Source organism: Stegastes partitus, unplaced genomic scaffold (assembly GCF_000690725.1).
Source record: "Stegastes partitus isolate 25-593 unplaced genomic scaffold, Stegastes_partitus-1.0.2 Scaffold373, whole genome shotgun sequence".
Classification (NCBI taxonomy): domain Eukaryota; kingdom Metazoa; phylum Chordata; class Actinopteri; family Pomacentridae; genus Stegastes; species Stegastes partitus.
This window is the reverse complement of record NW_007578104.1, coordinates 200,945-215,833: the sequence shown is the minus strand read 5'-3', so window position 1 is coordinate 215,833 and position 14,889 is coordinate 200,945. Positions and strand designations below refer to the sequence as shown.

The 14,889-nt window shown below is 45.4% G+C and overlaps 1 protein-coding gene across 2 annotated transcripts in view; it reads left to right on the top strand.

The window, feature by feature from the left end:
- Window positions 1-3,674: 3,674 nt before the first annotated feature.
- LOC103359445 (chloride channel protein 2-like) overlaps window positions 3,675-14,889 on the top strand; it is a 203,008-nt gene continuing 191,793 nt past the window's right edge. For both annotated transcript variants that reach the window (XM_008284783.1, XM_008284782.1), the window contains exon 1: window positions 3,675-3,808. In XM_008284783.1, coding sequence (XP_008283005.1) covers window positions 3,758-3,808 — 51 coding nt within the window. In that variant the 5' untranslated portion in view covers window positions 3,675-3,757. The remainder of the gene's footprint in view (window positions 3,809-14,889) is intronic.

Here is a 14,889-nt window from a genome sequence, read left to right as displayed (position 1 = left end):
GGAGAGAGCAGGACGGTCAACCTGACACATGTCTACATATATAACCATGCTACTTGCTAAACGTCAGCAGTGGTTCTACAAAACATCCAAAACTCTGTCTTCACCCTGTTCAGGACTTTTGGGCTCTTTTGGACCCCATTTGGTCCAGGTGACAGCTATTGTTTTGTTTTTAAATATAAATAGAGGGACATGTGTCTTCATTATGAACCAAAAATACGTCAACTTATCAGAAAATGTATTTAACATCATATAAGTCTGTGATGAAGACCAACAAGTATTTGCCACATATTCTTTCTTGGGGGGCTGCAAGGTGTCTCAGTGGTTAACATCGTGGCCTCTCAGCTAGAAGGTCGCCGGTTGGCGTCCCGGTGAGGACACCCGGGATCTCCTGCGTGGAGTCTCCATGTTCTCCCCGTGCAGCGTGGGTTCTCTCCGGGTTCTCCGGCTTCCTCCCACAGTCCAGAAACATGCTGAGGTTAATTGGTGATTGTAAATTGTCCGTAGGTGTGAATGTGAGTGTGCTTGGTTGTCTGTCTCTAAGTGTAGCCCTGTGATAGACTGGTTACCTGTCCAGGTGAACCTGCCTTCACCCTGAGTCAGCTGGGATAGGCTCCGCCCCCCATGACCCTGGTGAGGGTTAAGTGGTGTGTAGATGATGGATGGATGGATTCTTTCTTGGGGTCCAATGGACCCTTAAAGACCTTCTGCGTGGCACCATGAAGGTCCTGGACAGGGTTCATGTTGTCGCTGACCCTGTAGAACCCTGTACCGTACTTATATCTGCCACCAAACAGCTTGAAGGCCCTCTCCTAGAAACCTGTCTGCTGCATATTTAATTCAGCTCCTGCTTTAAAAGGTCTTTGATGTGACTCTACCTCATTGCTTCCTCTAGAATGTGCAGATCTATGAAGTCCCTGCCTCTTTCTCCACTCACAGCATCACGTGTTTTCACTTTGAGTCATGAACCTCATGCAAAGACGAGTGTGAAGGTCTGGAGGACAAATGGTGGATATAAGAGGATCTCAAACTTTAAAATCAGGTTATTCAGACACACTGCAGCCGACCAGGTGCTGCTAACATGTTTCAGATAGCCTTTGTCATCACTGGTGGAGCTGCCGTTCCCTTCAGTAGATGCTACAGCAGTGAGTGATGAACATCTGCTCCTCGGTGCCACAAACTACCTCCAACTATCTCCAATGTAAAGAGCCAGTCCATCATGTGCTTCAAGCTTTTTCAAGGTAGAGTTCAGTCTGTGACAGAACAGCACACCTGTACGTGATAAATTTAAAAATGACCTCATTCCTCTGAGCTGAGCCACTTCCAGGGTCCTGATGCTGTCCCTTCAGGAACCCCGGCCCCCTACCACAGTGGGTAATTCAACCATTCAGCTCATGGACAACCCTCCATACAACTGTTAAATTAACAGTAAAAACTTTGTGTATGTATAAAAAAACACAGAGAGGTTTATGTTGTTCTGTCAAAATGTCAAAACCACTTGTTTGAATTCCTCCCAGCAGGAAAACGACTTCAGCGTTACTTAAAGATCAGCAAGGCCACCACCACCCAAGAACAGACCTGAAATTAAAATGCAGAGTTGTCAGCAGGGGAATAAAGGAGGGAAAGACTTGTTATCTCAGGGGGCGTCTTACCCTGGTTTACTTTACTGGGACACTTCATAAAAACTGAGCCATCATTGATGACATTTGTTTGGCATGTGGGTTTCCTGCTAAGACGAGGCAAAATGTCTTGTGTGATGCTGAGATCAGGCTGTGTGGAGGCCACGCCGTCCACATTATTCATGTCACTGACGACTGATTTACCGTCTATAGTTTTTAGGGCCCAGAAGAAGCCTGGGTCACGCCAGGAGTGTTTCAGTTGAACGCTAATCATATTATTTGGCCATAAGTGATTTCAGGCAACGTTGCCATAACACTAGTCTAACTATTAAACTGGGATCGACACCCCCATTAAGAACAATGTCTATTTTCTTTTAAAATATACATTCTTTGAGCATCAGTATAATATGTACTGATACATTACATCAGGCTACAGCTTTATTATTATAAAAAAAAAACGTAAAATCTTAAAAAGGGTTTCTCTGCCAGGTCATGGGGACGGTGCACAAACCAGCAAAAGAAGGTCACTTAAAGCAATACAAACCTGATACCTATGCATGAGATTAATTAGATTTTCAACATTTTAAAACTTTAAATGCAACATAAATGTTAGACAGCACATAAATTGTATTTAATTAAAAGGAAAAAAAAAGTTGATAATTGCAAATGTATTTACAGTTGCACGGCCTTCGACAAAAGATTTAGCTTTACTTTAATATCACTGATATTAACATTAAGGACATAAAGATAAAGTCAAATCAACACGAATGTTTAGCCCGCTGTGGCTAAACGCTAGCTAGCTAGTGCTACATCAAGCTAATGTAGAATAGCGTCATTAGCTTAACCTAAAGTTAGTCAGAGACAGATAATATTACCCTTATTTAATGCTAATTAGACATTTTCTTACTGTACATAATTTATCAGAAAGCTTTGCAAGACTAAAATTAAAAATGAATGAATAAATTAAAGGACGTCCATGAGGAGCTTTCTTGGGCCCTTCCCTTAAAAGTCTGACTGTTTTTTTCAAACTTTTATTTTTATTTTTACATATATCACAAGAGTTATTTTAGTTCAAATGAATGGATGTATGGAGTAGTGAGAGTGCCCAAGTACAAAAATAAATCAATAAAAGAATAAAAAATAAATAAAAGTAGAAATAAAAAGAAGAATAAATACAATACTAATTTATTATATTTTTATTTTGAAAATGTATTTTTTAAAATCATTTTTAAAATCATTTTTATTTTAAATTTTTTAAAAAGTTATTTTTTCTTTTCTTTTGCTTTTAAAGCCACATTTAATTTAAAGCAACTTTTCTTTTCTTTTTGTTTTGAACATAAATCACAAGAGTTTTTGTTATTTTTCGTTCTAATACATGGATGGCCCTCCACATGACTCTCATTATAATTACATTCTGATTAATACATATATATATATATATATATATGTGTGTGTGTGTGTGTGTGTTAGAGACTTTGTTTGTATTGTCAAGTTGTTAAATTAATTTCACTCAACACTTAATTTTTAAAAAAATTTTCTCAGACAAGTAAAATAATTTCAGTGCTTTTTAAAGATTAATAAAGCCACGAGAAAGTCATAAATAAAATAAATGCTGATATTTCTAACAGCCAGGATGGATGATGTGGTTGAAGGAACATCTCACTCTGATTTAGACCAGATACCAAACAGGAGGCCACAACCAACAGGTGTGCTGGAGGCTCAGCGCACCTGGACTCAGGTAACTCCCCTCAGATGTCCTATTAGAAGCTGTTTTCCCTCTTATTGTCTAAATAAATCAGTTCACCGTGAGATAAGCACCGGTGGAGCGCTGTGATGGGCCCAGACAGCCGGTTCCTCCGCTCTGATTGACAGCGGTTCCCGATGGGAGGGTCGATCCGTGGAGCCACAAGTCCCGCCTCGCCGTCTATGTCTTGCTGGGACTTGAGGCTATAAAATGAAGGAACTTACAGTAATCGGGACGCACTCTGTAGCTGGAGTTCCCTTTGTGAACTCCTGTCCAGCAGCCCGGCTCCCTCCGCGGCTCTAATCAGCGGCTCTCGGGCTCACATCGCCGCCGTCGCTTCGCTCCCACTTGAGGCTGAAAACCTTCCGTCCGGCCGCCGGTGGAGACGAGCAGAGCCATGGCAGGGGACGGCTCGGACCAGCGGGCGCTGCAGTATGAACAAACTCTGGTGAGTGTCACTTGTTGCCAGCCTGAACTCAGTCCGCCGGTGTCACCGCGGTTCTGCTGCAGGACGGACTCCGGTCCGCCAGCAGCAGCACCAGCAGCGGCTAAGAGCACACAACGAGCTAACGATAGCAGCGATGTGGAGCCTCCAAAGTTGTGATATAAGTGAAATAAACGAGCTTTAATGTCCTCTGTGTGCGCCGAATGAATCAACGTGACTGTGTGGTTGTGGAAAGTTGCCCTGGAGTGGGCATGTTTGTCCACAGCGAGGACTGAAGCAAAAGTTGTCAGATCCTAAACGAGGTTCGGCCCCCTGCGCTCTCACGTGAATGTGGCCGAGGTTTGTGGTGGAGGACGCGGCTGTGTGTGGTGTGTGTCCCTAAGTCCTTAATTGTGCCTTTGTGTGCATTGTGAGGCGGCAGAAGTAGCTGAAGACACGGTTCTGGATAGCTGAAGCCCACACAATGGATCTGTTGGGCTCACAACAGCACAGACAGTAAAGGTGCTTCTGGTCAGAACATCTGGATGTGGCTGTGCTACAGGTAGGAGGAGGCTTGGGCCAGACTCCACTCTGAAGTCAGGCGCTTTAAGAAAGACATCACAGAGCCTGGTTTAGAGTTTACAAAGTGATTATACGTTCATAAATATAGTTTTGCAGCTATTCTGGCCCGTCTGCTGCTATAACTGAACGCATGGAGCATAATGGTAACACAAGCAGCACAGCAGTGGTTCCTGCATGTGCCAGGAGCTGAGTGAGTGTGTAGGCTGCACATCATCTGAGCATAGGTCGCTGGTGTTCAGCTGCTGTGTGCATGTGCATGCATAATGCAGCTGCACAGGTGTGCGGTGCTGGTGCCAGCCATCGGGCCTGCATGTCTGTGTTTGGGGTTTATAAGTTACTATAGGCTCGTTAAGCTTGCAGTAGGTTACATAATGGGTTGGGATGCATAGAGAACCTGCACGCTGCTCGGTGTGAGACACGGTATCGGGTCACAGATCAGGGCCTGCAGACTCCAGCTTCATGGTTCTGTCTTCAGGGGGAAGCAGATGATTGCAGTCTGATACAGTTTCTGTCAGGTCCATGATGTGGAGACCGTACGCCGGCCCTGCAGGACCTCCTGAGGTTCCTGTGGATCCCACTTTAAAGAGCCCAGATTTGCAGCGTGCCGGTCTCTTGGGTCCAGGGTGGGGTTTGGCCTGAGAGGCCCCCCGCTGTGTGTGTGTGCTTGAACTTTTCCTGACAAAACTTCTGTCAAGCCTAAAGAAGCTGCTGTTTGAAGAGGCTGGTTTTACGGGCCGGCCGGACCCATTCAGTGGCATCCAGGCTTTAAATTAAGAGGAGCCACAACTGTTACACTGCTTTGGGTTGTTTGGGCCTCCGCTTCCTTTTCTTCAGAAAAGTTCCTTTTGTGAAGCGCACACACACACACACACACACACACACACACGCCCCCCTCTCCGCCCGCCCGCCTCTCCGTGTGCTGTTAATCTGTGTGTGTTTGTGGGAGAGATTACACAACTTGCGACCCGCTGACTCAGCACTGGACGCTCCGTCACCCTGGCCGGGTCTCGTGCTCGGCCCTCCGGCTCTCTGAAAGGGAAAAAGGAAAACAGAAAGTCCGTGCACCTTCTCTGTTAATCTCCGCTCGCCCTGCTGCGGTCGGTCGGAGGATTGTTGCAGGAACGAACTGGTGAAAGCGTCTAAATAGATTCAAATAAAAATAGTGGCAGAGTGAGAATAACCTCTTTTAACATAAACGAGCTCTCTCTCCGTGCCCCCCATCTCCTGGCCGTGGGCTGGAGTAACACGGTGTCTTTGTGTGATGCTGGCAGCCGTGGCGGTTGTGTGGGTTTTGTTGTGGGCAGTGGATGCTCAAAGAGGCCAGTGTAGTTTGGCTGAAAGGCTGGCTGTACGGGGAGGCTGGCAGAGCGAAACCAGCCGCAGCATATTGTCGCTTTGCATCAGGTTGTATCTATACACGCTGCTTTTGGACGCTGCTTTCTGCTATAAACTGTGGTCTGATTTGTGCTTGTTTGGGTGTCGTGTGATGATTCATGGTCTGTCTCAGTGTTTGGTACTCGAACAGCTGAAAGAGCAACTCGCAGGTTGGTCAGTGCATTAATGAAGCTGAAGCTTTGAAAATAATATGTTTGAATAGAATCACATCCAGTGCAGATTGTTTAGCAGAGTTTATTACCCACAAAGAGAGAGTTGAACACGCAGCGATGTGGATCTACAGTCGTTCTGATGCTGCAGATACCAAACATGATTATTCATGCACATATGACCGACCACGGGTTCGTAAGCATGAGCCCGCTGGATGTCGCCGAGACCTGGAACGAACAGGGACAGAAGCATCGGGCATCAGACGGAAATTAATCAGACGTTTGAATGAGTGTGGACCGGACGTCGTGACAGGCTGCAGTTTGTGCAACGTGCACACGGTGATAAAAAAAGAGCGTGCAGAGTAGAAAAAAACCAAGTTTTAAGTCCCAGTCGCTCCACAGACTCGCTGCCACCTCGGTGAGCTGAGCCGGAGTCATGTGGTGTAATGGGACACGTTAGGGACAACAAGCAGCTTCAACAGCACCGGTTGAAAAGCCTGAGTTTATGTTTCTCATAAAATATATAAAAAATCATGCATTAGCCTCTTAATCACGTCTATGAAGGATTTAGTGACACATCCAACCTGCAGGTTCCTCTGTAGGTTTAGATGGTGGCCTTCTGAGACCAGAGTGAGCTGCACACGACGCTATCTGGCCGATCATCTGAGAGCCATTCGTAATAAACTCGAGCACTGATAGTGACGAAAACAAATAATAAAGATTGTTTTTCCCCTGAAAATTGTATTTTTATGCACATTTTTTACATATAAAGTAAAAACTGACCCCCAGCAGCACCTGTTTACTGTTAATTTTAATCTAATTGGTTTTAATTTCATATTTTCGCTGCATTGAAGTGATTCAAGGTCATCAGGCGTTGCTCAGCGGCGTTAACGATGACTGGACCAGAAGTGAGACGCTAATATTTACGACCGTTTCACGTGGCGTTTCCCTGAGTAATAAAAGGCCAATTCACTTGCAGAGCTACGTGCACGTTTCGTAATAATTAACTGGATGATCATAATATCGCCGTGCATCGGACGTTATTGACATGTGAGCCTGTTAAAGGGCCACGCCACCAGTTCAGCACATCAGTCTGCACAGCGATTAAAGCTGTGTAATGTCCTGTGTGTCCATAAAGGGAGCTTTCCCAAGTCACCCCGCTGGTGAATCCGGGTCGTGACAGCAGACACAACGTCTGTGTCGCAATCTGCACTTTAAAAGGAATTTTTCCAGGCAGGCAGCAGGAGGCAACAAACAGCGATCCCACATTGCATCATGGAAACTGTACCATCCTTACAAGTGCATGCTTTTATTGTTGTGTAATCTGTCAATTATTGTCTCAGTTAACCACTTCCACTCCGGCTACGTTAGGAGCAAAAATACCCACCAGATTGAAAAGGTTTGTGGCTACATGCCAGAAGGAGGTCCGGCCACAGAGAAAGCCTCACAAGTTTCTTGGGTGGTGATACAAACGCAGAGTTAGTAGAAATAACAAAAGACGTGTGTCCACCTAAACAACAGATATATAAGAAATGCTGCAAGACGCAACTTGAAACGGTCATCACCACCACGCACTGTGTGTGTTTAGGCTGCAAAGTACATGAAAGTGACTTGTAGTGTGCATTAAGGGGAGGAGGAGGAGGAGGAGGAGGAAGGCAAAGGCGTGAAACGATGAAAAAGTCCCGTCACAGGTTCCTAAAGCCCGACATGACAGGTTCTGTCCAACCAACAGTGTAGCATCCTGAGACACAGTGCTGCCCGTTTACTATCACACCCTCGGCTCTGGATGGAATCATGACCATCCATCCATCATCTATACACCGCTTAATCCTCACCAGGGTCATGGGGGGCGGAGTCTATCCCAGCTGACTCAGGGTGAAGGCAGGTTCACCTGGACAGGTAACCAGTCTATCACAGGGCTACACTTAGAGACAGACAACCAAGCACACTCACATTCACACCTACGGACAATTTACAATCACCAATTAACCTCAGCATGTTTGTGGACTGTGGGAGGAAGCCGGAGAACCCGGAGAGAACCCACGCTGCACGGGGAGAACATGGAGACTCCACGCAGGAAGATCCCGGGTGTCCTCACCGGGACGCCAACCGGCGACCTTCTAGCTGTGAGGCCACGGTGCTAACCACTGATCCACATTGCAGCCCCAGAATTATGACTATATCCGGGATTTTCCAAAAAGATGGCCCCATCAGAAAGTTATTTCCTGTAACCAGAGGTATACAGAGGATTAACTGATCATTAACCAGCTGAGCAGGTCAGTGATGACGTGACTCTGGTGCCCTGATGATCATCAGACAGTGAATACGTCAGTGATCAGATCTCAGGTGAGCAGGTAACTGACAAACCAACACGTTGCCTTCCACGGCTGACCGGGCTGTGATGACCGACGCTCGGCCCGTGAGCCGTAACGATCGACCGACCGTGACTTTAAACGGACAAAAGTTATTCCTGGAGTCAATTTTGGGAAATTTCGTTCAGACAAAAACAGGATTATGACATTAATCTGACAATAAACTGGATGTTTTACTGCAGGTTATACAGGAAGTGATTCAGGATATTTTATGATTATAAACAGGATGTTCTATGAAGCGCTGTGACATTAAGTGGGCAGCGCTGTACTAAATTACACTGAGACTAATCAGATCAGCAGATATTCACATTGAGGAGCTTGAATCGCTTAAAACAAACAAACAAACAAACAAAAAGCAGAAAATCCAAATGGCCTCAGATGAACTTTGACTTTCGGAGCTTGCGGCTGTTTTTCTGTCTTTATCGGCACCACGGCAGCTTCAGAGCAAATCTTAAACCCGTCCGACTCCTGTGACTCTCTGGGTGTCCGTTTGTGTTTCTTGTGGGTTTTAGTCAAACGAGCGGCGCTAACCTGATTAGCATGATTTAGCTTCGACACCACTGTGGCAAAGCTTTGAAGCTCACGTCTTTCCAGAAGGTCTGAGCGTGCCACGACCAGGCTGCCATTAAGTTCACTTGGAGCACATTAGATATACCGACCCATACCAGTCACATGCTTCACCCTTTAAAACAGTCACAAACACGGCAGGTTCAGATCATCCTGAACACTGTGCAGCGGCTGTGAATCAGGTTCTTTTTTTTATGGCTTTATTGAACTTCTTTGCAGAACTTTCCTCGTTTGGATGCTGCTGCTGAGCCGTGGATGATGACCTACTTGTTTCAGTGTCAGAGATCATTGACAGAAAGCTCCTGTTATTTTCAGCTTTCTTTATTGTGATTATTACTTTATGTCCTAACTGTGGGACAGAGATTACACAACTGGCGACGGCTTTTGCACAACTTTTGTTTTCTCTTTGTGACAACATCGTCTATGGAGGGAATTTCTATGTAGAGTTCTTTGCATTTCGGTGGTGGTTCAGGCGCTTGTGCTCCGTTTTACATCGATTACACGGTCAAGAAAGTACTTAAGCTCGACTTTAAATGAATAAATCCTGACTTGTTTCATCCTCTGTATCCAGTTTGTGGTGGACAGGACGACTAATTCTAATTTTCTGGACTTTACTGTAATATGAAACAGTTTTAGCAGAAATGGGATTTATTTATTTTTTTGCATTTCTTTCCATTGAAACATAAAACGATGTGATTTCTGCACCAAACAACATCTGCAGAATGTAGTTTGTAGAAATATTCAGCATATCTGCTCAAAGCATAACTTCTCCTGCAGTAAAACAGGAAACCTCCGTCGCTGTTACCCAGAAGTCACGTCTGCTCCTCTACAAAGGAAGCTGCTGAAGACCTGTGCCTACGTTCACCTCATAGCCAGACTTATGGACGACAGGTTAATGTGCACATGATTACAAACAAAGCAGGAGTACGTTAAACCTTTTCTTATAAAGTCTGCAGACTGTGTCCATACGAAGGCGTGTGGACGGACGTTTTCCAGCACAGAACCAGGAACATGTGCACATCCTCACAGTCTTTATTTAGTGTGTTAACGGCACCACAGCGCTTCATTTTATTAATATGTTGGGACACGTTTTATCTTTAAAAAAATAAAATGTGCAGCATTTGGATATTGCACTTGCAGTTTTGACTATATTTTAATTAATTGTCAGCCCAGTGACACGTCTCCCCCCTTTGCTGGCTTTAATGGCTCCCTGCTGTCATTACTCCGCTGTTTGGGTCGCGGTGTGTGCTGAGGTACCGTCTGACGGGCCGGGTTCTCTAGAGCCTGTGGCGGTGCGTCGGCGCTGCTTGTTTTATCTGCTGAGTGTGTCTACAACGTTCAGCAGCTCTCATGAGAGTCACGAGGAGCGAGAGATAAGCAGATAGTCGAACAATAACCTGTGAGTTAAATGTGTTTACGGCGGCGCTGAGAGGACGTACGGGCCTTTTGGCTGTCGCAGAATCGATGCTCTAACTCAGGGGTGCCCAGTCCTGGTCCTGGAGGACCACAGTCCAGCATGTTTTAGATGTTTCCTTCTTCCAACACACCTGATTTAAATGATCAGGATCGTTATCAGGCTTCTGCAGAGCTTGATGATGAGCTGATCATTTGAATCAGGTGTGTTGGAAGAAGAAACATGCAGGACCGTGGCCCTCCAGGACCAGGACTGGACACCCCTGCTCTAAGTTCTACATGACAGGAGTGCCTCCTGTGAGCCGGTACAGGATATTTACTGGGAGAGGAAGTCGAGCACGTTGTCCGACTGCAGGCTTCTGGTTTATGATCAGGATTGTGTTGTGATTCTAATCATGACCTGCTGAAGGGAAGTGAAACTGCTCGCTAGAAAACTATGGAAACTTAATCATGCGTGAGTGCGTGTTTCCTCCCGTGTTGGTGTGAGTGGGTGTACGTGTTGCGGCCGTCTGTCTCGCTGCCACACGGGCTAATTTGTAACCCTGTGTTATTGGCCTGGCTGCGGTAATTAGGCTTTGTGCTGCGTCCGTTTGATGTCTGCCTCTCTGCATTCATGGTGGAAATTTCCCTTTACTTGAACTTTCTACTTTATTGCGCCTTACGGGTAAAGTCTTTCTCACTTGTGCAGGACAGGTCAACAGCTCCTTGACCTCGGCTTTAGAGAGCGCAGAGAAAGAGCTGTTTGCATAACGTAGGCTGGCTTTAGTGGCAGATAAGCATCAAAAGTTTTCTCTTACAAAAGATCAACTATTGCTTTTCCTTTTCTCTTTGCCAGAATGACCTATCCGCCTCTTATTTACTCTCTGCACAAACAGCCGTGATGGATCTCATGCAGTCAGAACTCATGCCTGTGGTGGGATTCTGAGACCAAACATTTCCACAAAAGCCTCCTAATGAGGGGACTGCTCGTAATAAGAGTGAATTTGGCAAACACTTCAGCAATGCAGAGCAAATGTTGACTGGGCTTTTCAGGCAAAACCAAAGGTGGGATGTGTTTGTGCGACTTAGTCTTTGTTCCAGGACGCATTGATCTGGCCGGGCCGGGTCGTGTTGATGATTAATCACCGAGAGATGAAGAGAGCGAGCAGAAGAACAACCTCCACGGGTCAATAGATGAACACATGAGCCAGGTTTATGTGCTGAGCCGTGGCTCTTGATTAGTGCCATACAACTGGGCTTGACAAATATTGATTAGAGACTCGATGGAAAACACTTCTAAGGCAAAGAGATGCAGTGATAACCTCAATAGTGGCGATTAGCAGATTAGCATCCTGCAGAGCAGCAGCAGAAACTGTAAAGCACAAAGCACACTGTTATTATTCATTATGTAGCTTGCTCTCCATCCATCATCTATACACCACTTAATAGGGTCATGGGGGGTGGAGTCTATCTCAGCTGACTCAGGGTGAAGGCAGGTTCACCTGGACAGGTAACCAGTCTATCACAGGGCTACACTTAGAGACAGACAACCAAGCACACTCACATTCACACCTACGGACAATTTACAATCACCAATTAACCTCAGCATGTTTCTGGACTGTGGGAGGAAGCCGGAGAACCCGGAGAGAACCCACGCTGCACGGGGAGAACATGGAGACTCCACGCAGGAAGATCCCGGGTGTCCTCACCGGGACGCCAACCAGTGACCTCTAGCTGTGAGGCCACGGTGCTAACCACCGAGCCACCGTGCAGCTAGCGTAGCCTCATCATGCTAAAATGAAGCATTCAGTGCTGGGAAGCTGGAGAACTGAAGGTTTTCTTTTGCCTGATAAAGTCTTCATTCAGTCCTTTAGCTCTCACCACAAGTCAGCTAACATTTTCAGTTTTTGACATTTTTTATGGATTTTGTCATTTTGTAAGTTTTAAATAATCAACACTATAAACTAATGACAGAACTTTGGTTTACGCTATGTGCCTTTCAGTCCTGTGTAATTAGGGCTGAACAATTAATTCATTTCAAATTTAACTTGCAGTTTGAACCAGTGGATGTTTGCAGCTCAGTGACTGAGGCTTTAAAGCGTCTTATCAAAGTTTCACAAGCACATGCCGTCCTCATTGTGTCATGCGTCTGATTTTATCTCCCGTGATAATGCTCCATCACGTTTTACATCTATCAGACGGAGAATATTGAGCCGAAGCTTGAGTTCAAAAGATTTTACCGCAGATCGATCAGCAATATCTGTAAGAAAAATTACAGCCAGGTTTTTTCTTTCCAAACGGTTGAGCTGTGATTTACACTCACTTGGCAGCTCTTTAGCTAATTATTAACTTAAACCATTGCAATGTCCTACAGCAGTCCAATAAATCCTCTTGTCATCAAAGTTGTGCTGCGGCCGTCTGTCTCAGAGGAGTTCTGATGCAACTCTGTGGTGCTGCTGCTGAACAAGACGGCGTTGAAGGATTTCAGTCGTCCTCTAATGTGTTCATACGCTTCCATTAAAGAAACGGCAAAACTCACAATAATCACTCAAACAACTAGAAACTGAAAAAAGTAATAATAAATAAAAAATTGCTAAATTATAATTTAGTGAAATAAGACGTTGCTTTTGAATTATGGTTGAAAAGAATAATTTAAAAAAACAAACCTGTCCTGGACCAATGAGAGGCCTTTGCGAGGCGTCGGATCTCCGCTCCCCGCACCTCATTTGCATAAAGTAGAAGTCAAGGCTGCTTTATGCAAATGAGCTAGCGGATGACGCTACGCCTCGTCGCTCGAAACGCCCCACGATGCTCCAGAACAGATTTAACAGATTAAAAAATAAAAAAAAACAAAAACCAAAACATCCCGTCTCACTTGATATCTCACGGTTTAACTTTAAGTGAGAATCCTACAGTTTGATTGAAGGTGAAGTTGTGTTGGCGAACAACTTCTAAGCATTTATTTGTTTGCAGCCAAGACAAAGAAGAACGTTTAAAATCACTTCCCTCAGTCTCAGCAGCCACAGTGAGCTCAGGCGAAGCTGCTGTTTGTGTCTCTATTGATGGAGAGCGGTCTGATCGAGGTTCTGATCGTGGAGGCAGGACATGTGGGGATCGCAGTCAAAATTGGATTTCTGGTTGTTGGTGTGCATTTTAATGTGGAGCAGAACAAACGATCAGTGCGTGACCCTGACAGAGCTGTGCAGGGAGACCAGAGAGCCGGACGGGAAGAGATGCAGCCAGTTATGACGGAGAGTCGACTAACGATAACAAAGGCTGGACAGAACTTCTTGTGATTTTTGTGGCGTTTATACGTTATGGTGTCAGACGTCTGTCCAAAGCTCGAGGTGAACGCATGTAAAATCCCACAAACAGCACATCCATCCCATAGTCTTAGCTGCTAGGGAGCCCGTCTGGTTCAGTCTGTTGGGCTGTTAACGAGCTCAAACGGTGTTTTTTATAATCGCTGCCACGACGACGGCTGGTTTCCTCGTAGCTCCGTGTTCAAGCAGAACTCATTCCTTCAAGATCCTTGGTGATCTGCGACGTGTGCGCGAACGTCTGTTTTTATTTCTGCTTCGGACTTTGCCTCGAGTACGTTAAAAAAAAACAAAAAGAGACGGAGAGTCTGGACTGTGCACCAGGAAGTTGGAATGAAACGACTGAGCAGGTTGGACTGTTGTTGACAAGCAAATTATCCAAGTGTGTAACGTGATAGAAACTCCTTTAGCTCGTTTAAAACCAGAGATTAAGTTTCCTTCGACCTGTAACGGAATGCATGTGTTTGTGTCGACCACCAGGGGGCGCAGTCCAGATATTATACTGACATAAATCAAAATAATGCAGAGACCAGGTGTAGGGCTTTCTGAGTCATTACTCTGCTACAGAAGGTTACTGCCTGGAACATATATGACCAAATTACTTCAGTATCACAACTTGCCATAGTTTAGGGTAGTTCTTAAGCAGAGCTGTGGGGGAGCTGGTGTGCTCAGGCTGCAGGCATGTGGGTAAGTGGAGAAAGAGGTGAGATGATTATTTACATATTCTGAGTTCTCAGAATGCACAGAGGGGATGTGAAGCTGAGAGTTTGGGTAGAACATGTGTTTAAGAAGAAGAAGAAGAAGAAGTGAAATCTGGCAGAAGTCTGTGACGGCTTCCAGGAGCTGGCCAATCAGAGCAGAGTGACCTCATCGGTGTCGGAGGAAGGATGGACGTATGAATGAGAACTGGATACCAGATGACAAACTGGATCCTGAATCATTCCCTTCACGTTGGTAGAATTTTGTAGCCACAGAGGAACAAATCACGAATGTGTGACGACAAACTGGTCTTGTGTAGACGATAACAGGTTAAATGTCCACGACCTCCTGTTCTCAAGACGGAGGAAAGACGACAGAAGAAGCTGCTGCAGAAACATCTTATTTTCACAAACCTGTCTTGGGCAGAAACATCGGCGATCCAGCGTCCTGTTCTGACCCGTATCAGCTCTTCAGTTTAACTTTTATTTTCCCCTGAAAATAAGCATAACAAATAAGATGCAGTGGCATTTCCATTTATACGAGCTCCGGTGTGGACCGCCCTTTACTTTGTTATTTCACACTGTGTTATTCCTCAGATTGCGAGCTGAGGCTGCAGTCGGCTGCTCTTC